This window comes from Photinus pyralis, unplaced genomic scaffold (assembly GCF_008802855.1).
Source record: "Photinus pyralis isolate 1611_PpyrPB1 unplaced genomic scaffold, Ppyr1.3 Ppyr1.4_LG7, whole genome shotgun sequence".
NCBI lineage: Eukaryota > Metazoa > Arthropoda > Insecta > Coleoptera > Lampyridae > Photinus > Photinus pyralis.
Window position 1 is genome coordinate 42,335,727 of NW_022170738.1, and position 23,165 is coordinate 42,358,891.

The window sequence follows — 23,165 nt, forward strand, 5'->3', positions numbered from 1 at the left end:
ATTACAAGCTCTCGTTTGACTCCTATACGGCTTATATTTTTCAATTTTAATTGAAAAACATCAAAAATCTATAATTTCTTTAATTCTTAAAGAACGCGTTGAAACTTGAGGAGTTATATGTATAGGAATAATTTGGATGTTAATTTTCCGAGGGCGGCTTTTTCGGGTGCGATATGTGTCACACGTTGAAAAACGAATAGCTTTTATTTGAACCATTTTTCCATAAAGTGGAAACACTTTATAAAATAGGCGCTTACGAATGCACATATATTTTAAAAGCTTGCAAGGAACGAAACGCCTAGGTACACATTGTCTGGGCTGGGTGCAAAATGTCGGGGTGAGAATTACTCGGGCGCAATTTATCCTACAAGGGTATATTCGCAGTGAATCTTCTTTAAGTGCCGATTTGCCTGAGAGACCCAACGCAGTTCTTTTTTAGAAGTTCGTGGAAAACGTACGATATAATTGTCTTTAACAATTTGCAAGAAAATTCCAAGAAAGAACAGCGGTTCATTTTTTGAAACGTACCAATTGGGGTACAAAGTTATGTACAATAAATATTAGCAACGATTTGTAATAATTTTCAGTGTAGTGTCAAATCGGAATTTATAATAGTAATTAAGGTTCGTAGAAAAAACTTGACTTTAGCTTCCTTGGGGTCATAGAATAATGTGTATTAATTAATAATCTGCATTTAATTATACAGGGTAAGTATACAGTTCCGGAGCATTCGATTATCCCCGTTATTTATAAAGCAACTTTTTAAATAATTATTGGTGTGTTTATATAACAAATATTAATGCATTTAATCATTGTAATGTCTATCGACTTCCGGTTTTCAAAGGCATACGATTCCCTACAAGTGTTTTTTATTTTATGTCTTTATCATTTTTCGAATGAAACAAAAACCCTAGTATGTTATAACATTTCTTATGTGGTTTTTGTTCTGCGTTCGGTAAGAATAGGGTGTTAGAAACAAAAAGTTAAAGTCATTTTCGGCTAAACAGGAAGTTGAAAAAATGAGATATTACGATTATAAAATGCATTAATATTTGATTTACATGGCTGCGATTTAATAAAGGATACATTCAATAAAACATAAATGGAGGCGTGTTCGGAAATACGCTTGGACCCGTCAATATTATTTTTGGATTGCGCATATTTCGATACAAAATGTAGGCATACAAGGTGCCCTAAAACAAACGTGACAGAAAAACTATTTTTTCCTTAAATAGAAATTGACGAATAATATTCGGATTCTCCAGAAAATTCTATATATGTTTCGTGTAATTATCCTATACCTATCTGTACACGGAATATTTACGTGACGTAACTGCAGAGCTGTTAATGGGGGACATTTCCAAGATAAGTTAAAATAATGACACTTCTAATGTCTAGAATTTTCTGGAGAATCCGAAAATCATAATCTCCCTAATTTCTATTTAAGGAAAACATATTTTTTCTGTCACGCTTTAAATAAAAATAATAAAAATAATTTATTTGTGTTAATACATTGAATCAATGCTTACACTCGTCCGAAAATGGTATAAAACATAAACATAAAATACATTAAACATATAGAATAATATTACATAAATAATATGGAAATTCACTAAAAATATAAAACATAAACATAAAATACATTAAACATATAGAATAATATTACATAAATAATATGGAAATTCACTAAAAAACAAATAATTAAAAAATACAAACAACAAAAAATAATTTAAAGAGTTAAGGTCTTGAGGTCGTTATCTAGAAAGTCTTGTATGATTAGATATTAGATTATCGCGTAAAAAAGTTTAAAGTCTTTTTGAAAAAAATTGCTCATTTACCTAGAGCGTGGAAACAAGGAGGTAAACAGTTATACAATACAAGGCCCCAATAATTATGTGCCGCTTGCGACGTTTTTAATTTTAATGTTTATTAAAATTATATATTTGATTTTTGTTCCGAGTATTGTAAGAATGAACATTTTTATGAGTTATATAATTTGAACGAGCAAAACAGAGTCAAAAATGTATTGTGTGGAGCTGTGCTTTTTTGGGGAAACCTTGTATACCTTTTTTTTTTGCAAAAGTATACACAATTCTAAAACAAAATCTACGGGTCCGAGCGTTTTTCCAAACATGCCTTCATTTCATTTTTATTAAATTTATCCGTTATTAAATCACAACCCTGTATAAGCCCACCAATTATTTAAAAAAATACTTCATAAATAACGGAGATAAATAAGTGTTCCGAAACGTTATACTTACCCTGTATAATATTAAATACGAATCTAGTAGAAAAAAGTTGCAATGTCCTCAGATCTTGAGGGCCGAAACTCTTCCTGGGGCGATTATTCAGCTTAGAAATTGAGCGGGTTCCAATGCAACGAACAAATTTTTTTCGGGTTAAGTTTTCTTGGGTACGTATCTGGGGAGGGATGTAGCTCATGCAAGTACAAGGCATATGTCAAAATTAACAATGAAAAAGAGTTATGCAAGCAGGAAGACAAAAAGTGTCATCGGAAACCAAACTGCAAAATACAAACCTGGAATTCGACAAGTTTTTGACTAGCGCATATTTCGTTAATTGCATTAGGATACCCTATAGACAAGGGAAATTATAACGATTTTGCCATTTTTTCAAAATTGCATAAGGGTTGCAAAAAATATATTTTGCAAAATTATAAACTACTGGGGAGGTTTTTCGGTCGTGTTCAGTTCAGATTTGCTCTCAAAATTGTCCGGAGATGCAACAGGGGTGGTGATATGGGGGTGCCGGGAAGTACAGTAGGAGCAAAAATTATCGGTACCCAGAAATTGCTCGGAAATCGGAACTCGGGGTTTTTTGTGTGTATTATTTATTACAATTTACTTAACAGTCACCCCCGTATCGCCATTTCTGCACATTCTCGGGCAATTTTAAGGTCAGATCTCTACTCGGCGATCAAGAAAACCTCGGAGTAACGTATTACGATTTCGGTACGGTTGGTTTTGTAGCTGAAAAGAACTTATTAAATAATTCATATGTATCAATTTTAAAACCTTAGAGTTAATTGATTTAATTTCAAGTATAATAATCGAATCAGCTCGTGGTCGTCGTTTGATACTTGGCATAATGGGTTTGGACTTGGTTAGTTCCACCACAAATGTAGAATTTTACTTTGTGTAGGTACTACTATAATGAAAAAACTTGATTGAGCATAGAAAAATGAAAAATAAGTAAAAGTTGGAGGAATTCAGAGTATAGAAAATTTTAGTTCAAAATCTTCATATTCAAAAATAAAATTCAATCGGAAATACTCAGGGCTGGGCTGAACTAGAAAGCTCTATAACTATCCCATCTGAGTAATATAGGCAATACATTACAGTTTTATTATACCCAAGCATTTGTGATCTTTTTTAATCCCTACTCTCTAATCTCAACTAGTCGATATAATCAATAAAATAATAAAATGATTGATCAAAAGCTGGAATGGTGTTGGTAATTGTTTTTCTCCAAACAAAAAATTGCTAAACAATGTTTGAGGAGTAGGCGTACTATGGAGAACACATCGATCCTCTATTTTAAGAGCACATGTTTATAGGAGATCAAAATCATGCAGAAAATAAGAGTTTCACCATTTCAGAATATTCTCATGCTCATAAGATAATGGAAGATTTAGACTAAAGCTCCATGCAAGAGCTGACTAAACATGTACAGGTGGTGCAGTAATAGCGATTGTTTCTTTTTTGTAAATTTAAAGTTGGCAAAATGCTTGTAATCAACCTTCATGATTTCCGAACGGTACAATGGAAAAACACCCTCCACCCCCCAATGACTACTCTGAGTACACATGGTAGTAATATTATATGGAAGACATTAAGATGCATTTTTAAGTTGAGCAGCACATAGTTCCAGACTACCTCTTTACTACTTTGGATCACGAAGTGTAAACAAAAACAGAGCCATACGTGTCAAAGTTGTTGATAATATTCCAAAAAAGCGTACAATTCATGGTCCAATTTTGTACTTTATGCTTCTAGTAATAAGCTTACCGTTAATGTATACCTGTTAAATATCACAAATTGCTTGGGAAGCATTAACAAGTGCCTCCTGAATAAATCAAAAACGACACATTCAAACGTGGTTTTCTAATATTTTTGGAGGTACCGTAATACATACACATACACTAAACAATTATTACGTACATAAATTACTTAATTGGTTACATGTTGTCTAATGCAATCACAATTACACAAAACTTTCATCATTATTAATATTACTTTGTCTAACAAACCTTTCATGCAGTGAAATTACCTCAACTTCAGTGTTGAAACATATAGGAACATCGTGATCAAATAAGCGTTGTATGTTAGTGGTGTACGTGTTAGGCCCATCGGGTGACGATGAAGAACTATATTTACATTTTCTATCAACTTTATTATTACAGCACTCAGCGTTACCATCAACTGATCTCTTTTTGAAACTCGTCTTTAAACTCGGACTATCACTAAGAATTTTGGAATGGGAATCCCCGCTTCGATTGGAATCGGGCGATTCGCTGCAATTTTTGATGAAAACTGAATTATTTCGAGATCGAAAACAGACTTTGTAATTATCATGACTTCCTCTACTACTTCTACATGACGTGGCAGTCGTGCTTATAGTTCCGTTGCGGGAACGTCTAAAATAAAATTTCCGACGTTTCCTCGAACATCCCAAAAATCCGGTCCGAAATTTAGAACTCATCAAATTATACAGGATGGGATTTACAGCCGAGTTTAGGTAAACCATTATACGACAAAAATACAAAATGTTGTAGTATCTCTCGAAACCTAAACGCTGTATGTTTTCATCCGGTACAACAATTATCCACAAAATAAACACACGAAACGGAATCAGACAAAGAAAAAAACTTAATACTACCGTACCTAACATAAGTATAACTTGTTTCCGTGCGCGTATGGACGAAGTATCTAAATGCTTGTTTAAAACTAAACTTGCAGCGTTGGAGATCAAATTCTTAGCAATAATGAGGTAGAGGGTGATTAGGATTATTAGAGGAATAATGAAGAATAGGAATATACTGCTCAGGAAATAAAGAGCTGACCAAAATGTGTTAGCCAACGTGTGACAAACCGGTACTTCGGACCCGTCTTCCTCATCAACGTGGCGGTACTCGGCAATGCCGAGCATTGGGCTGGAAATTTAAAAATTCGTTACTGTTTTAAAATTGTTAAAAAAGTCTTCTTGTGCAATTTAAATTAGAACAGCAAAAAAAAAACAAAACTCAAACTCATCCAATTCCAACCCAAAACCCAGATCGAGTCAAAAATCTAAAATAAAACAGTGGGGTAAAGGGGATGACACAAAGTTGTTAGATACGATCACAAAACAACACACAAACAGAGGTTAAGGGGTAAATACATACACAGAGGAGTTAAAATGGGAACTTAAAGTTAGTGCCAAGAGGCAATCTACTCAGAATACCTATTCACACACTACCGATGAGTTTCTAAAGCTTCGCACTAATTAAATTTTACTGTGTTATATATGTGATAAGATCGAATACTGTCCCCTTAATATAATTCCTAAAGTTAAAATTCAATTCATCTAATAATCCGTCCGTTCGCAAAAAGCACAATTTGGTGCTGCACTTACACTGACTAATTTTGAGATTCCAAGTAGTGTTGGGAAGAAACTCGTCAAAAATCCTTTTCCTCGTTTTGCGCGACGAGTTTACTCTTGATGGACCGTGCCGTGTCTTCCGTTTTGATCTCTTCTTGATTTTACTATGTATCAGATTACTTCTTTTTTTTTTAACTTATGGCATTATTAACGTTCAGCAAAGTATTTCAGACATGGATCGTTACAACAAGGAATTTTTCGCTGAAGGCCTTGGCTATATTATTCAAGCTTGTCAAATCCAGTATTATACACATTCAAAGGCACCGGTACACTATAGCATAGCATAACGTAATTTGTAAGGGATGTAAAATCTTCATGGGTAATTCAACTGGATTGCAAACAACTTGAAATCTGTCATATAACTAACATTGACGTTGGCAGAAATAATGCTGCAAACTTTGCACAAAGTTGTCGCGGGATACTTAATCATATACCGAATTGGATTTTTGAATATGAGGTATTCATGAATGAAGTCCAAGTTCTTCAAAGGTAATAAATTTCAGATGTCCAACTTGGTAAAGTTAAGATTAATTAGTTAGTTTCTAAGTTCGAGTAACGCCTCAATAGAATGCAAGCTCCTTTAATGGCAATGCAGTCGGTTTAGTGGCAATCAATCTGATTTATTTCTTCATGTTCGAAATGTCCCGACGTTTTACTAGTAGTTGCTATAATTATGTATTTCTGCAAACCGCAGATGAATTACTTTCAATTATTCACAAATGAAAAGACTTAATTTTAGGCACAAGTGCGGAAAGTGTTCCGTGGGCCGTGATAGCCAATCCAAGCTAAAAGTTAAAATTAAATTTAAAGAATTCGCTCTTCTGATCATCCCTTTTATTTTAACGCGGTCGCGCTCGTTTTTTCGCCGACGTTGTCATCAAGGCACCACTCTTCTATAGCATTTAGTCGAAAAGTACAACAATGTACGGTAATACTCCACACGAGATCTTTACTGAAACAGTATGTCCCTCGGAAAACGGGCAATTGCATTACGAAATGAACAAGGTTCAAAAATCAAAAGGCGAATATTTGACTATACATTGTCCAGAGCTAAGTAGCATTCTTTATTTGAAATTTCCCGTTATTTATTACTGAAAAACAAGGGCTGTGGTCTCTTTTAAAACTGGCACTTATAAAAATAGCCAAAAGGCATTATGCCTAACTCAGGAAGATCTGATTTCGATATTTATGTCCAGTTTTGTAAGTGAATATCAAACAGGGGTACGCAATTTGTACTCTGGCACCTTAGTGAAAAAAATGTTTTTTAAATCGCGATTAGAGTTTGTATTTCAATTTTTCATTTTGATTTTCTCACCTCAACCTTTTTTTGCAGAAAATTTTTAGTGTGGGTCACATTCATGCTAAGAATATATTTCAGATTGATTAGCGACTTCAATTCTTTGTGCACGAATCTGCTTTTTTTTAATGTCTTTAACTGTCGCATCCGTACAGAGATAAATGCTGGAGTGTTAAAATTACTTAGCGCATCTCGTAATACAACTTCAGTCTAAGTTACCGTATCCAGGGCCTTCAGATACCTTCTGAACTGTAGAAGGTCCTTCTAATTAACAAAGTACATATTTCATGTACTTTATGTAAAAGACTTCGGAATGATCTTTTTCACAAATGGGACAAGAGTGGAGTTGCTTTTAGATCTATTTGAGATGGCTACTTTTGAGCATATCAGATTTTGATCAAAATTATTCAAATTCTAGAGTTAGATACTTCTCCGGAATGTTAATTTTTGTATATTGTAGATATTCATAGCCCTTCGTAAATAAAAAATTAGTCAGCATTTAATTTGCATTACGCTTTTTTACGAATGTAAAAAATACGTTTAGTAACGCAAAATATGTAAATAATTAATAAAAGCATAATAGTGAAGGAGTTCGAGAAATTTTCAATTTTTTCAGAATTTTTTATACAGCTTTTGTACATTTTTGCCAGGGCCCCTATTAAGGCGAGGCGCGTCCTCATTGCGTACCTTTGAGGCATTATAGTACGCCACCTGGTTGAAATACAGACACAAAGGCATATGGTGATAATTGGTTATATAGGATATATGTCAGGGTTGTTGGCGATATAGCTTCGGTTTTTAGCAATTAGGCACACATTAAAAATTCCCTATATCCCGATACAGGGTGTTACGAAATTCTCGCTCACGTACAACGGGGGCTTGATTCTGGTACAAAACTGAATAGAAATTTTCTTACATTTTTGCGATCCTCGTGTCTTGAAAAACATTGTCTGATCGCAAAAGTTTTTTTAAATCCAATTTTTCCCCAGAATTAAACTCCCATTGTCTGTCCGCGCAAAATTTACAACACCCTGTATATAAATTAAATATTACCTTTGTTAATATAATGCTCACAAAATGTAAAAGTGGATACGTACACAAAACACAATTCAGTTATGAACTTTGATTGCAATTCTACATAACCGTTCCGACCCGAAATTAGACAATGACGTCTTGCCGTTAATTTTGATGCAAATCAGTACAAAACGTTTGTATGCACCTGAAGTTACCGCACAAATCATCACAAAGCGATCATGGTTTTTCATGTGAAATTGGACTCGATTGGAAGTGTTGGATATACAGTGTGTTTCGTTTAAAGTGACAATATTAGCCTTATATCAGTAAATAGAAAAGATACGCTTATAAAAATTTACACACAAAGGTTCGCGACTATGAACTACTTTTTTTAAATACTTGGAGTTTTCTAACACTTCCAGTTATACCGGTTTATTTTTCACATTTTAAGCGAGCCGTTTGTAGGGTGTACAGGGTGTCAAATCACAAATAATTTAAATGGATTGAATTTTTACGTCAATGATTTAAACAAATTAAAAACAAGGTGCAAATGATTTAATCAATAAAAAGTTTTTTAACACCCTTTTTGACTCAATAGTGAATTTTTGTAGTGTTACATGTTTGAAAAGATAATTTAATATGTTATTTTTTTTAGCTTAAAATATACAAGGTATTCCATTTTTTTTAAATGAGGCTAGTCCCAATGACGTTTTTGTCTGACCCCTTATACTTTTTTGAAGTCAGATCATTACAAAAAACCATTTTTCTGTATCTCTCTTAACTAAGCAGATATAGGTTCATTTTGAAATTGGCATTATTTGAATTTTTCCCCCGTATCCCTTACGCCTGCAAAGATTTTCAGATTTTGATTATATCATTTTTTAGTTTGATCCAATAAGATCTACAACTACGGAGATATCCTACAAAAGTATCGAAAATGGGACACCCTGTACGTAGTCGCCAGTTACTACCGCTTCTAAATGCTAATCAAGCTGCTATTGGCGTTATACGAACCATTGAGAAACTAAGAGGAATTCCCTATAAACATCAAATTATAACAAAACGAAAAAAATTCGCTAACATTTTACTTCCACGGACTTAAAAAGGAAATAGAGACGTAAATTCAGCATAAGTTTCAATTTAATTTAAAAGGAACCAAGAAATAACGTAATAACAATGGCCATTCAATAACAGGAGGCGACTTCCCACACAGCTTTCATTTCCCTGAACCCTAAATGGATGACCCACTTGAGAAAACTCTCTCATATTGGTTTGTGTGCTTAGATCAAAGTTTACATTAGAAAATGCACGTATGTGGTTTAAATGCATGTCCGACAGCAGTATCAGTTACATAAGAAAATTTGTGAAATAAATATTAGTTTTCTAAAGTGCATAAGTTCATAGCGGCGTAAGATTAAAACAATGTTAGAATTTTACACTTGAGACGAAGTAATTGTGATATACTTGCTTGGTGGCCTCTGCATTACCTAATTTTCCTACCCAACCTCACCCTTGCAATACAACGTAAGAGGCTGCGAAATGAGCCCCTTAACTTTTTATATCGTGTAAATTGCGGTTCGTTGAAAATCTGTTTACTATGCTGTGGGTCGATATGGCTATAAACTAAGGGAATCAATTAGCTACTTTTTGTAGTACATCCCGCTTGGTCTTTGCCAAACTGTGAAAGGGTAACTTAGTTATATTTTACGAGATTCTCATCCCGCATAGGCTGGCAAATTGATCCTATAAAATTTTATTGGAGAACTATTTGGGATCTTCTAAAGGGTAGCATTTAAAATGTCCCACCACAATGTTTCACAGCTTTGATTGAGTATGCGGTTTTCTTTTAAGTAATTTAAGGGCTGACATGCAGATTTTAAAGGCGCCATTACACCATTCATTTTCTTGCACTAAAAGCGGCACAAAAACATTTCCCAGCGACACATTTCTCGTGCAAGAAATGAACAGATTAAATAGGCATCTCATCAGTCCGAGTTCCACGTTTAGGCATGTTACACCTACACGCGTAAGTGGTGTGAATTGTAAAAATTCTAAAAAATCAAAACGTTCGACGAGATAGAAGAATGCATAAAATTCGAACAATTTCAAGAATCTACTGAAAGATCAGAAAAATTTGATTATACGGAAGGAAGAAGGATTTTTATATATTAAAGTAAATCTCAACGAACCCCAAAAAATGGAGAATTACATTACAAATATCAAGAAACTAGAGTTATGTAGAATACTCCAGCAGCTAAAATACACCAAAAAACAACCAATTGTCAACATGTGCTTTTAAGAACTAAAAAATTTTATAAATTTTATAATTTGCATCCAAATAAGATGTAACCCTAGTCAAGATGTTTCCGATGTACCTATTGTCTTCGTTAATGTAATTTTAATACTTTTTATCCAATTTTATTCAACTCAATGTCGCTGCATTTATATAATTCAAATTGATGCATAGCCTGATGATGGGTGGTTAAACCCGAAATCGATCGCTTTAGAAACAATAAACAATTGTGGTTCATTTTTTTATATATTAAAGCAAATCTCAACGAACCCCAAAAAATGGAGAATTACATTACATATACGGAAGGATCCTAACTATTGAAGGGTCCGTTATCTTTAGAAAGTAACAAAAATTGTGTATATATTTTATGCCATAGGTATACCCGTGTAGGGGCGGGAAAGAATAACCCTACCGCAGGTACACTGCGTGTCGTAAAAGGCGACTAAACAACAGAGGAGCCGTCATTTTTTTGCAGGAATAGCCCTTTCCCCATATTGCACGATGAAGAAAGATGTTATGTAAATTTTGAGCTTTGTGGCTCAAAAACACCAATATAAGTGGTGGAAATGAATATTAGGTTCCCTCGGTAGGCCTTCCAGGTCAACAATCCATGTAACATTCTGGGGGTTTCCACATTCCAGTTTGATACTTTACTTGTGTAAATAGTACCTATAAAGAATGAAAAAAAGGCTTTCCATTCCAATGGTATTGCATTTAATTATTCTTATGTAGTTACGAAATGATAAACATAATCACAGAACAAGAATTAAATTATTTCATTATTTAAACACAAAACAAGAAAAGATAAGTAAGAGGGTTACCGATGGTTCCAAGGATTGGAAATTCGCTGTATATGTCGAAAGAAACAAGAACAAGTAACGTCATTTAAACTTAAGATTTAAGGTCTTACTAAAGTTGAACATCTAATAATGTCCTAGAATATGTCTCCACGTTTATTGCCTACATGAATTTCAATTTTAACATAGAATACGTTTCCATTTGTTGAGTCAAATAGTTCCATGGCGACTGTTGTATGCAATTTAAGGCCATTATTACGCTTCGAATTTTTCATTGTTATACATACGTAATACGACATAAACTGTCAGCACTACTAACCGTTTTATATTCAATTATTGGGAAAAGGGCGATTCGGAATCGCAAAACATGCGTACTTAATACATTTTAGTGCAGATTTAAGGCCATGAATGGCGGATTATTCATGAGACGTATTGTTGCGTGCATGCAACTAACTATTCATCAGACACATGTGCACCTGCCAATCAATGGAGCCCATGCTGTTATTCTCAAGTGGCACGGTAAATTATACACCTCGCCTATTATTCGCTAGTAGACGCAGCAACGTTTTGGAGGAATGGGTAACGTTCTCAATCCAACAATTGCAGCCTACCGAAAGCAACTGTTAAACAAGTATAAATTGTGCACAACTCTTGTGCATTTTTTAAAACCGAAATGGTAAATGGTACCGTTATAAGGTAGTAGCATCCTATATATTTATCGATGTTTTCTTCCTTGTTAGATGATTAATGGGGAGACTTCACGAGTAGACAAGTCTCGTCCAGACAATTCATATTGCCTTGGTTGGCACTTTCCTCCGACAAAGCGTTTTCGAGATATTCGCTCGTAAAGTTTTGACATCACCAATAGATATATTTCTTCCAGACATTCCAATCATCCTTTATGACTACCATCTTCCCACAATCTGTTGTTGAGATATAAGGAATTATTTATATCCGAGCACGATAAGGAGCTATGGTTGCTAGAAATTAATTCCTTTCGTTGAAACCTTTCATTAGAGTACCAAAGGTCCCCCCCCCCTCCTCTTTTGATAAGGAGTTATAAAGTAGGGCGGTAGAAAACAGTTTCTTTTTTTGAGCCCTTTAATTGGAATACCATAAAAAATAAAATTAATTTCTACACCTCTCTCTTCCCCCCCTCGCTCAGAAAAGTTATAGTTTGTACAAACCAATCCATTTCGATGAGATCTTTCATTAGAATATCATGAAGGGTAGAATGTGTGTTCATCCCCCACCCCTCCCCATTTTCAAAAATTTTACTACACCGTTAAAGGCATGCGCATGAACATTCTGAGATCAGTTGGTTGTCGCATGCAATGTGCGGTCGGCTTAAAGGTTATGCCCGTTTTTTACATTCAAAAACAGCATCTTAGGAAACAATTTACGGGAGGGGACTTGAGACAGCGTCTGGCACACCTTCAAAGGCTATATATTGCAAAAAATTCCAGGACTCTAGGAACATTCCCCTAAAAGTAGTTCAAAACCGCAGAAGTGGGTCGGACGGACGTACAAAACGCAAACAATACCACATTGTAACGAAGCACGCGTTTTCCGCCCCGAAGAGTTCAGCGCCGTTAATGAATTACATTTCCATAGTAAGCGAAATCCAGGATAGAAACGAGTTCCAAATCGAGTTGTTTACACGTTATAGTCTTGCAGACATTCCGGTGTGGACATAACAGCGCTAGTGCAATATCGCCGATGTTAATAAAATTCCAATTAACAATAGATATTAATTGGATTAAGGAGTTTTGATGATTGAACGCGACTAATTAGGGTAAGCATGCTTAATGAATAACGTCCTAATGAGTTGTAGAAAAAAACCGGCCCATGGCGTTTAAAGTTCTCTCAAAATGTGCGCGCTTAAAAAAGGAGTATGTTCGATGTCTATGTTATATTTTTCCGATAATATAGGCCGAGTAATTAATTGAAAACCGAATTAATTTGCATGGCTTTCGGAGCGAAGTTTGATCTTTTTTATTTTACTTGCCGTAAGTAAGTCTATTATCTTTTGCATTTTTACCGTCACTAGTATCTTTTGTACCTAAGTACCGCCGTTTTCCGTAACTTTCTTGGCTTTTTTTGAAATTAATTTCACCATATCGCTTTTGCGCTTACCAGTATTCATGGAAATTCGCTTTCAGAAATTTTTAATGAATTAACAAATTTTCAATTAATAGACCTGAAGCCGAGAGAGTTTTTGCATGTAACATAGACCCCACACCAAAGCTTTGGGGGCAGATAGACAACGTGATTTTCCTCTTTGAATTCCCGGTTTGGCACCCCTAAAATTTATTCACTGTGAACATGGATCATGGGCCCCGCGCTGTTTCGTGATCTTTGTTAACAATGCCACGTCTAATAAACCTGCTCCTACTCAAAAATTAAGACAAAACTAAAAGGTGTGGGCTTCCCATTGATTCTTTAGCGATTCTTCAAGTACGCAAGAACTATATCAATTACATTTAAAAGCAACGTCAGAGCTCTCTCTACAGATTCTCCGGAAATTTAAATAGTTTGACATCCGTCAGAGAAGGAACTATTACAGAACTTCTTTATTGAGTCTACAGGTGTACTCCTGAAGTTCTTGAGAGAATTTTCAGAAACTTTTGGGTATAATTAGCCCATTTTGTGATGTCGAAATGAAATTGTGTATCTTTGTAAATAATTAAGTATAAATTTTCAAAAACGGTAGAGGATATGAAGAATATTTCTACGTCACCCATTTCCATGTGATGGAAATGTTTAAAGCTTTTTTCTTTTCAACTTTTATATAATAGAGCTATCAGTTTTTAACGAAAATGGTCGACTTCGAGTTTCCGTATGCTAAATAATCCATTTGGAGAATATTTGCGCCCTTGGAAGGTAAAATCATTCAAGAATTCCTAGATGACATCCAAAAAGGTGGTAAAGCCAGCTAACACGCGCGAATGGCTAATACGTATTATCAATACATAATGTTCGGCACTTGCACCACTTATCTTTAATGTTGGCTATTTACACAAGAAATGTAAATTTTCTTAAATATAATTCGCGAAACACGATATTATAATAGCATGTGCAAACCTAACTCTTCAAAATTATACCTATTTGGATTTACTCTTTTTGGCAGTACCTGCTGTTGGCATTATTTATAAATATAAATAATGTGCCTACACAGAGATAGAGGGTTTTTTCAACAAAATGCATTTTACACGTTTATACTTAAAAAATGAAAAGCACACACGTTCTTCACACCCTCATCTGGACGGAAGGACGAAAGGGTGAAATTCAAAGGTATAACCGGTCTTTTCATGAAAATTCCACTAATCTTTGAGTTATCTCTGAAAAACTTCCGAAAATCCCCCATGAACTTCTGACGTAACAAGAAGCTTTGAAAAAGCTCCGATTTTCTATGAAAAATCTTTCAAGAATCAATAAATACTTAAAAATCTCAATGGTTTTAGTCTAAGAATATCTGAAAAACAGTTGTTTAAAATCTACTGGGATACATGGGAACATATTCTTCGATCTATGACTTTGTTTTTCAGTAGCCCGTGAGGGATTTGTATCATACGGCCAAAAGCAGCACAAAATTTGCCCAAAATCGGGGTGTGCGAACCTTTTTAATCTTACATGAGTCATAAATCATAATGAAAACGCGAATGACTCAAAAATTATGCGAGCGTAAAATTTGTCTCAATATAAAAGTCAAGTTGGAGCTCCATTCTAAGATATTCGCGGTTGAATTCAGTGGTGTAGTGAATTTCGACCAAACTAAAATTTGATAATTAGAGAAACAAAATCTCGTTCTTCTGTTTTATAGTTTCCTAGCGCCATAGTGTATTTCTATTCTTTACACTATGCTAGCGCGGATTATATGAAATTTATAGGATTTTCCCTTGGCTACATTTATATTAAAACTATGTACTATTACTTCACCCCTTTCATTCCATTTACGCGTTTTTAGCGCATTTTTGGAAAAAAATACGCTATTATATTCGTTGTGGCTGGCTGGCTGGCTATCCGGCTGAGATCTCAGCAATTATAATTGCTAGAGCACTAAAAGCTTCCTGTTATAGTGTCGATGTGCAGGCTCTAGTCTATTTTGAGTTAAATTACTGGTGAGATCGATAATTTTTAACTTTGCTAATGAAATACTGATGTGCATTACCAAAAATGAGCTTTCATCATGCATATGCTGATTTACAACTGGTTTAAATGAATAGTCAATATCTCCACTGAACCGGAGTAGATGAGTAGCATAAAATTTATTTTTTCAAGTAATCCAAGAAATTCTATTTTATTAGGCAAGTTTTTGTAACGATATTTTAAGAATTTTTACAATACAGTTGTCAGTGGCGACGACCAAAGCCTAGTTTCATCGAACTTCTACTGTAAGTAAACTAAACTGAAGGGCGGCATACATCAAACTACGAACTTGACTCGTCAAACCACATAAAAAGCACTCGCGGAAATAATTTGAGTCGGCTGCCTAAATGAAACACTTTCGGAAAGGCAAACAAACTAAAGTAAAGACAACCCACCTACATAGAGTTATAATTCCTTTCATACAAATATCAGCACTACTTGTTTTTCAAACGTATTATTCCTGCCGGAAAGAAACAAAGTGGAGTGGAAATAGAATTAGCACATTATGGAAAATTTCATTATATACCGTTATCGTGCTAGAAAAACAAGGCTGCTTTCGAATAAGACGCTAGCTGAGACGTATGGAAGTTTTCATTTTAATGGCATGACGAATTTGCGCTAATTTCGCATTAGTTAAATGAGAAAACTGTCACTGGGAAATATTTATCTTCTCAATCTTAAATGAAAGGTCAAGTACTCCATTTTTTCATGCTTTACCAATCTAAGCGTTTCAAAAATGTTAGGTGCGAATTTATTCTTACATAAATCCCAAAACCAATTTCCAATGCTACTACTGAAGTGTGAATTGGCAGTCTTCCAGCTATAGTAAATTTCACGTATGGATGACCGCTCGTTGATTGTCAATTTAGTGCAATTATCTACTCCAGTTTGTTCCCATCCTGCATTTATCGCAAATTTATTGTATCGTTATTTGCAAAGGCGGAAACGTGTTCAAAAACTGCAGCGTTAAGAAAACGGGAAGGCATGTAACCCTTGGGATTGATAACAGTTAGGGCTTGGAAGACATCGGAAAGAATGCGGCGGGACTAAATTCGGAACTTAGGCGCTGTAAAAAGTATTCTGGGTCAGTTGGTGGATTATACTTTTTACACGATTAGGAATACTAAAAAGTAAGCGTATGAAATACATTCTTAATTCTGCAGAAAACTATTCTCTATTTTTCATATCCAGTCTGCTGTAAAAGAAAATCGACAACCCTCGCAAATTATAAATATTTGAGATGCACGTATGTCCTAGATTTCCTGAAACGAATTTTCACAGTAACGAATCTAATGGAAATACGCTGTCACTTGCTGCAGATGAACTCCATGTACTTAATAAAGATATACGTGCAGAAAAATTGTCAAGTAATGGGAAGATGGGTTACGTGTACTTGTGTGTGATTATTAAATAATTACTTAGATGATCGTGTAAAAGCATTAATTATTTTAGTAATGTTTGTTGTTATAGAGGAGGAGATAAATACTTGTACTAATCATAGTGTTTTACTTTCAAGCCTGCTTAAGCTCTGAACGTGAGTGCAAATTAAATTAATTTTGTTTGTTGATTCGCAGCGTTTCTCTGGAGGTTTAGGTACTCCATATGACTTAATGCGTGTGGGTTTCGACCAAGTGCAATGGAATAAATAAATTATAAAACCAATCTAAAAGGACGAAGGCGACCTATCACCTTCATCGCCGGCTCAGGTCACCCAACAAACACAGGAATAACAAGAGTCAATTCAGATTTTAATTTAACATCACATCTAACAAGTTAATAAATATCTAAGATGAACACGGCCAATCTACAAATCATCCCCAAATGCTACCATAAATCCAGAGCAGAATTATAAAATTGAATAATTTTGTATTCTAAACATCTTTATGTGGAAATATATAACGGAAAGATAATCATTTGCTCCATGGTGAGCGCCTCGGCGAGGACTGTCGCGTCGCTTGATGAATTGCCCTGTCGGCACCTCTATTAAATATACAAATTCGAAAACGTTCTACAGAAATTTGAATTGGTTCGTCATATGGCATTTCGTCGTAAATTTCTTCGTTGTTTTCAAACCTTCTACATTTCGGTTCGGGTGTAATGCCCTCTTGTCTATTAAGTCCTCACTCGCATGATGTTATTGGGTTTATAGAGCCGTATTTAAAAATTTACAGCTGTCTTTTAAAGCTATTTTCGATGCCACAGTGTCTGCGAAGGCCCAGTTTGATGGTTATTTATTATTTTATTAGAAATACAGCTAGATCAAGCACATTTTGATACAGTATATTCTGATGCTCTTGCAGTGCGGTTTGCTATTTTTAAACCGGTTGCTCTAAAATTTAGATTTATCCTTTCGAATTTTTTTCAAACTTTTGAGATTTTAAAGGCTAGAGCCGTTTATGTCAGGATGTACAAATTTGAGGGGTCGAATTTTCCAATATAATTATATTTACTCGAATTGTAAACGCCCGTAAGTAGTTGGTGGAATGAAATGTATTATGAGCGACCTCAAATCGGCGTCGCCCCCGTGTGTCCAGGGTTCGGTTATCTGAATTAAGGGTACGAAATTAAAATTGAGCATTAGGTAATCTCCTGTCGCGGGATTTGTAACAGTTGTAGAAAATTCAGCGAGTGATAGATAGTATAGACTTCAGGGGGTATCATCGCAACTATGATTGGGCCAGAACAAAAAATGATTTATTTGATTACTAGAAAAAACCAGTTAATTAATCACTAATCTATTAAGTGGGGGATATTTCGGTACATTATAGATTCATTCGCATTTGAGTCACCGATGCGTGGTCCATAGTAAGCGCTTGAAATCATTCGGGCCCAGTCCTTTGATCGCGGGAGCATCAATCTGCACTTACAAAAAAAAGTTAAAAATCGTTTGGCTTTGGATAATGGGTTTGTCATCCGTGCAGTTAAAATTAAACAGAGATTCAGGCTCCGGATTAGCAAGAGCGATTACGATAGTTAACGCGAAAAAAACTTCTAGTGCGCATCCTCGAACTTTACCGCTTGGATAAGTTAATACAAAGAAGCGAGTTAATTCAATTTGTCAGTTTATTACACTAGAAGAAAGGATTATTCTATAATCGGACGAAATAAAATCTATCGTGAAATATACGCACGTTTTAGTAGCATAAATGAAACGACCGTATTTTGACCAAGGACAAACTAATTACCCGCGCCAGTGTTGTTAAAAAATTCAGTGTAGTTATTTCACTGCTAGTGAAACAAAATTGTGGACTGATCTGTGTAGTCGTTATACTCAAATTGTTCTACACATCTGTACAACAAAAAACATTCACGAACACGTAGGTACTTAATGTGTAAAATTTGGATTTCGTGAAAATTTCTTCTTTTGGTGGTGAACAGTTCATAGTAATTTATAAAACCCGTTAATAACAACTTTTAACATTCATCGTAAGAATTTTGCTTTGTTACAATCTCAACCAAGAAGTTCATCGTTCAAAGAAGCTACGCCAAGAGAACAATTGATTCGCCTGAGAATGTACTGCAGTCTTTTTCCGACGGAAACCTAGCTTGTTCCTTTGTCATCTATGACGGATTTTTTTTATATGAGGTACTGCCATTTTATTTATGCAGAAAGTTAAGGACTGTATCGTCCTGAGTTAAAATATTGATTGAAGTTTAAAATTGGATCTGTGTTTTCTTAAGTGACCCAGGAGCTCCTTTGCTATATTTGTTATAGACTTACAGACGGACAGGAGCTACTGAGTATATATTATAAATCCGGAGGTCCCTGGGCTGAGGTAAGAAGTTTTTTCATCTGTAACAGAGATGGGATAGAACAACTTAAGATCATCTGTAGAGGCACTTCTAAAAAGCATTCTGCTCTCTAATTGGGTGCAAGCCTGTTGAGGGCCCATAACAACAGAGGGATAATAAATAAATAATAAATTAATTAACTGCGGTTGAAATCTCGGCAATAACAATAGCTAGAGACCAAATTTTCACTAAAAGTTTTCTGCTATAGTGTAAATGTGCAGGCTCTAGTTTTGAGTTATGTAGATTACTCGTGAGATCGATAATTAAAAAAAATTATTTCAATATGGAGAAGTAAACAAATACTGCGCCAAGAAAATTTACTGTCACGGGAAAACAACGTATGACAAATATACTGGCACGAGAATATATTGAGATCTATGATTTGGCTCGAAACTTATTTGAAAAATATGTAGCAATATCATTTACAACAAATTATTATGCTATTATATGTGGCCCGACACTAGAACAACATTGGGAGTATGTATATATTTTACACTTTTTTCGAAATAAAATAACAAATTTTATTTAAATTTTATAAAGAAAGCTTTTAATAAAGGTTTGATTTGTCGTTTTGAACTTTTCTAATAAAATACTAATCTGTAATACCAAAAATGCGCTTAATCATCCATATACTGATTTACATCTGGTTTGTTAATTTGTAAGTTTGCCGGTATAGGGAATTTTAAAAGTACCGCTTCATAAGGAAAGAGAACGGAACTAATATGCTAGAAAATGAAGCGCGTTAAGATAAGAATAGTGTTGTAGTAGTCTTGACAGAGAATGAGAGACGGTGTTTCTGCTATACCTTCGATGTATAAAAGAGAGAGTGAATGCTTGGTTTTCATTGGGGTGTATGTGAGATACTGATGCTGTTCTTCATTTATGTTGATGTTAAATATGTTCAGTTCCAGGATTCCAGGGTTGACAAGTTGTGACAAATAGTGTGCAGTGCATTTTTCTGAGAATTTGGAAAAGTGTTTATTGTGTGTTTAGGTGAAGTGTGGTGGTGGGAATACGTTTCAGTGTGGGCCAAGGGGCATTGAGACAATTATAAAATGCCGGTGAACTATTTAAAGGGAAAACTTCGGTAGAGCTACTTGTTCAATGCCGCACAGTTTACACTAAGCGTCCAAAAACCCCTACTGCACCTGAAGAAGTGCAGGAACCAACTCGCTCATCGACCACGGGCTTCGACTTCAAGCCCCACTGCTTGTTCTGCGATCGATTGGTGGATATGTTTATCACCCAGACCGTATGCCTTTCTGCCAGGTGGGGTTTTTAGAAGTATTCGTGAGTCAAAATACATGATCAGTGAGGTGAGAAGGTCACCACAAAGTTATGCGCGATTTCAGACTTAGTGGCAGCTGAGGGTCGATGCCATAGGGAGTGCTACCATTATTTCAAGCGTGTTGGGTCATCCCTTCCAGACTCATCTAGTGCACAGGGCAGAACATCCGAAGCAGTAAAAAGTGCAGGTTTTGATAAATTGTGGTTGAAGAGGATTGTGATGATTGCCAGTATACTCATCCGACCCACGATCACTTACAGAGAAAAGCACCTTAAGTGACAGCTGGTACAGTAGCAAAAATGCGCACACTCAAAAGTGAGAGGCTGAGGATCACCTTGCAGCAGCTCGCTTTCTTCGTCAGAACATACTGTCTAAATCATATAGACATTTCAAGAGGTGGTCTCTTCAATATTATTTCTAGAGGAACTAAAAAAACTAAAAAACGCAGCAACAAAATTCGAATAGACAGAGAAACTCATTAGCCAGTGATAGTTTCTGCTCTTTGTCCGTGCTCTTTTCTTTCCCCGCTCTTATTTGGATGTTGATGTAGAAGTGTTATCAAAGTAGCTAATTCTGTAATTATTTTACGCTCGTTCCAGGTAAATTCCAGATGTACACCTGGTATCCCGAAACTGAAAATATTTAACATTCTAACATATTAAAAACAATAGAAAGTCGTTTAGTATTTAAAAATGGCATCCTGCCATCGCTTATCTCTTTCAAAAAAGGTGCCACGCGATCCCCCTTTTAATTTATAATGTTCGTGAGGATGCTAGAGGGAGTAATACTTATTGTTATAGTATAATAATGTCAAATTAAGAATATAAATTGAATTGTTCCATTTTTTTCCCAAACTAAGAAAATATGAAACTTCTGAATGATTTCTTTACATTGACAAAAAATACTATAAAAAACCCATTTGAATAAACCATTAAACACCCATTTCACAAGAAAATGTGCAAATACGTAATAAAACTGCGGTAAGTAGTAAATGGCTAAATAAGTCGTTTTTTCTAGGATCTGTTATAAAGGTAGACTTGTATGATACCATTAGTAGAGGTATTTATAGTAAGAAAATGTACGGAATGCTGTTTGCTCCCGGGAAGCACCATTTCCAAATGTGAGATGAGAAAATAATTGTGCGTAGTGTATACGATTTATTAAAGCGCTAGATTTGCAAAATAGGTTGTTTGCATTGAATAATTATTGAAAGACATGTATCCAATTCCAGAACAATTCTGCAGCGGCATTAAGAGACTTGCTGAGGGTAGTGCCAAAAGAAATCTCAATTGACAATTTTCATCAATTCCATACATTACAATGAACCGTTAAAGAACTCGCTCGCTCATCATTTCTCATTAATTCAAAACAGGTCCGTAAAATAGTAGCTTTACTGGCGTTTTTTGGGCAGATTTCGCAAAAATTCTTAAAAAACCCGCAAAAAGGGAAGAGTTGTACATAATCATGCCAGTATATAATTCCGTTGTGATGTCACATTCCGCGAATGTTAATTGACTCTACAAAAGGGTACGACGTCCAAAATTGCCATAGTGGAATTTTAATTCATTACTTTATTATGCTTCCTCTGAAGGTGCCCACATATTTACGAAAATGAAGTAATTTATTGCGCCTATCTCGCGTTACTCATCTAATTTTCCGTTCCCTGTGAGTTTATGCGAACCGCCAAGAAAGGAAGTCCCCGTAGAGCAGTAGAGAGAAGAAAAACTGTATGAATCAATAAATTTCCGAAGAGATAAATTTCAAAGGAAATATTTATACGCGTTATGGCGGTTATATAAAGTTGATTCAGTTTTAATTGGAATCTGGAGTGTTATTGACAACAAACGTAAAGCTCTCCCACAATCCAATAATACAATCTTTGCTTGACATCAACATACAGATACCGCAATATAATACGAAAGTATGGCCGCTACGTTTTAATTGATGTGAGACAATGAAGAGAACAATTTGATTTGTTGGGAATGTTGGTGAAAGACATAAAGTATCTTAGCTAAGGCTCAACAGGTTTAATTGAGCATTCTCATGGCTCTGAAGTTAATGAGAAGGGCGTTTTAAATTTTTTTGCTTTTCGGCTAAGGAAAATTTGTAATATTGTTTAATGTTCAATATACGAACAAAGGAAGATTTGTTCTGTACACAAACAAATATAGAATAATAAATCTTTGAGACGTTGGTTGAATTAAAATGAAATGGTGGAGATAAACATTAAGAAACGGGTAAAGTAATGAAATTGTAAGGGTAACTTTATTATCATTTGTGTATAAAAGCTACAAGACAACTACATATTTAACTGCATACACTACGGCATAAACTTTCCTCTAACACCAAAGCGTGGAATCAAATAAATCGTACAGCAAAATACACCCAAAAAAGGCATGCACGTGCTAGCTTTGTATCTAAACATCTTGGTTTTCTTGATGTGACACACTCACCTTGTGAAGACGGCGGCGATAAACCACGCAAGTAAGCAAATGAACGACGCTCTCGCCTTTGTGCATATGTAACCGGCCTTTAAAGGCTTGCAAATGGCGTAGTAGCGCTCGAAACTTATCGCTAATATGGTCAGTACAGATGCGTGAGCTACTGTCAACTCCACAAAAGGAACTGCTTTACCTGCAAACAAAAAGACATCGTTTAATTGACATGTTGATAAAGCATCGTGCAATTAATCTGCTAATCATCAATCGCCCTTTTGGCACTTTGACCATGATACTAGTCATTTTTGAGCATGCATAGTTGAAGGGGTAGCACTGACAACCAGAATTAGATGTGTTTATCATTTGGGCTACAGTGTCCCAAAATTAAAAGACGTGGAAATAATTAGAATAATTGGTCTATATTGGATTGGAAACC

The 23,165-nt window shown here is 35.2% G+C and overlaps 1 protein-coding gene across 1 annotated transcript in view; it reads right to left on the minus strand.

The window, feature by feature from the left end:
- LOC116176257 (growth hormone secretagogue receptor type 1-like) overlaps positions 1-23,165 on the minus strand; it is a 41,713-nt gene that overhangs the window by 8,003 nt on the left and 10,545 nt on the right. The window contains exon 4 of the mRNA XM_031494742.1: positions 22,745-22,925. Within this exon, the coding sequence (XP_031350602.1) occupies positions 22,745-22,925 (181 nt within the window). The remainder of the gene's footprint in view (positions 1-22,744; positions 22,926-23,165) is intronic.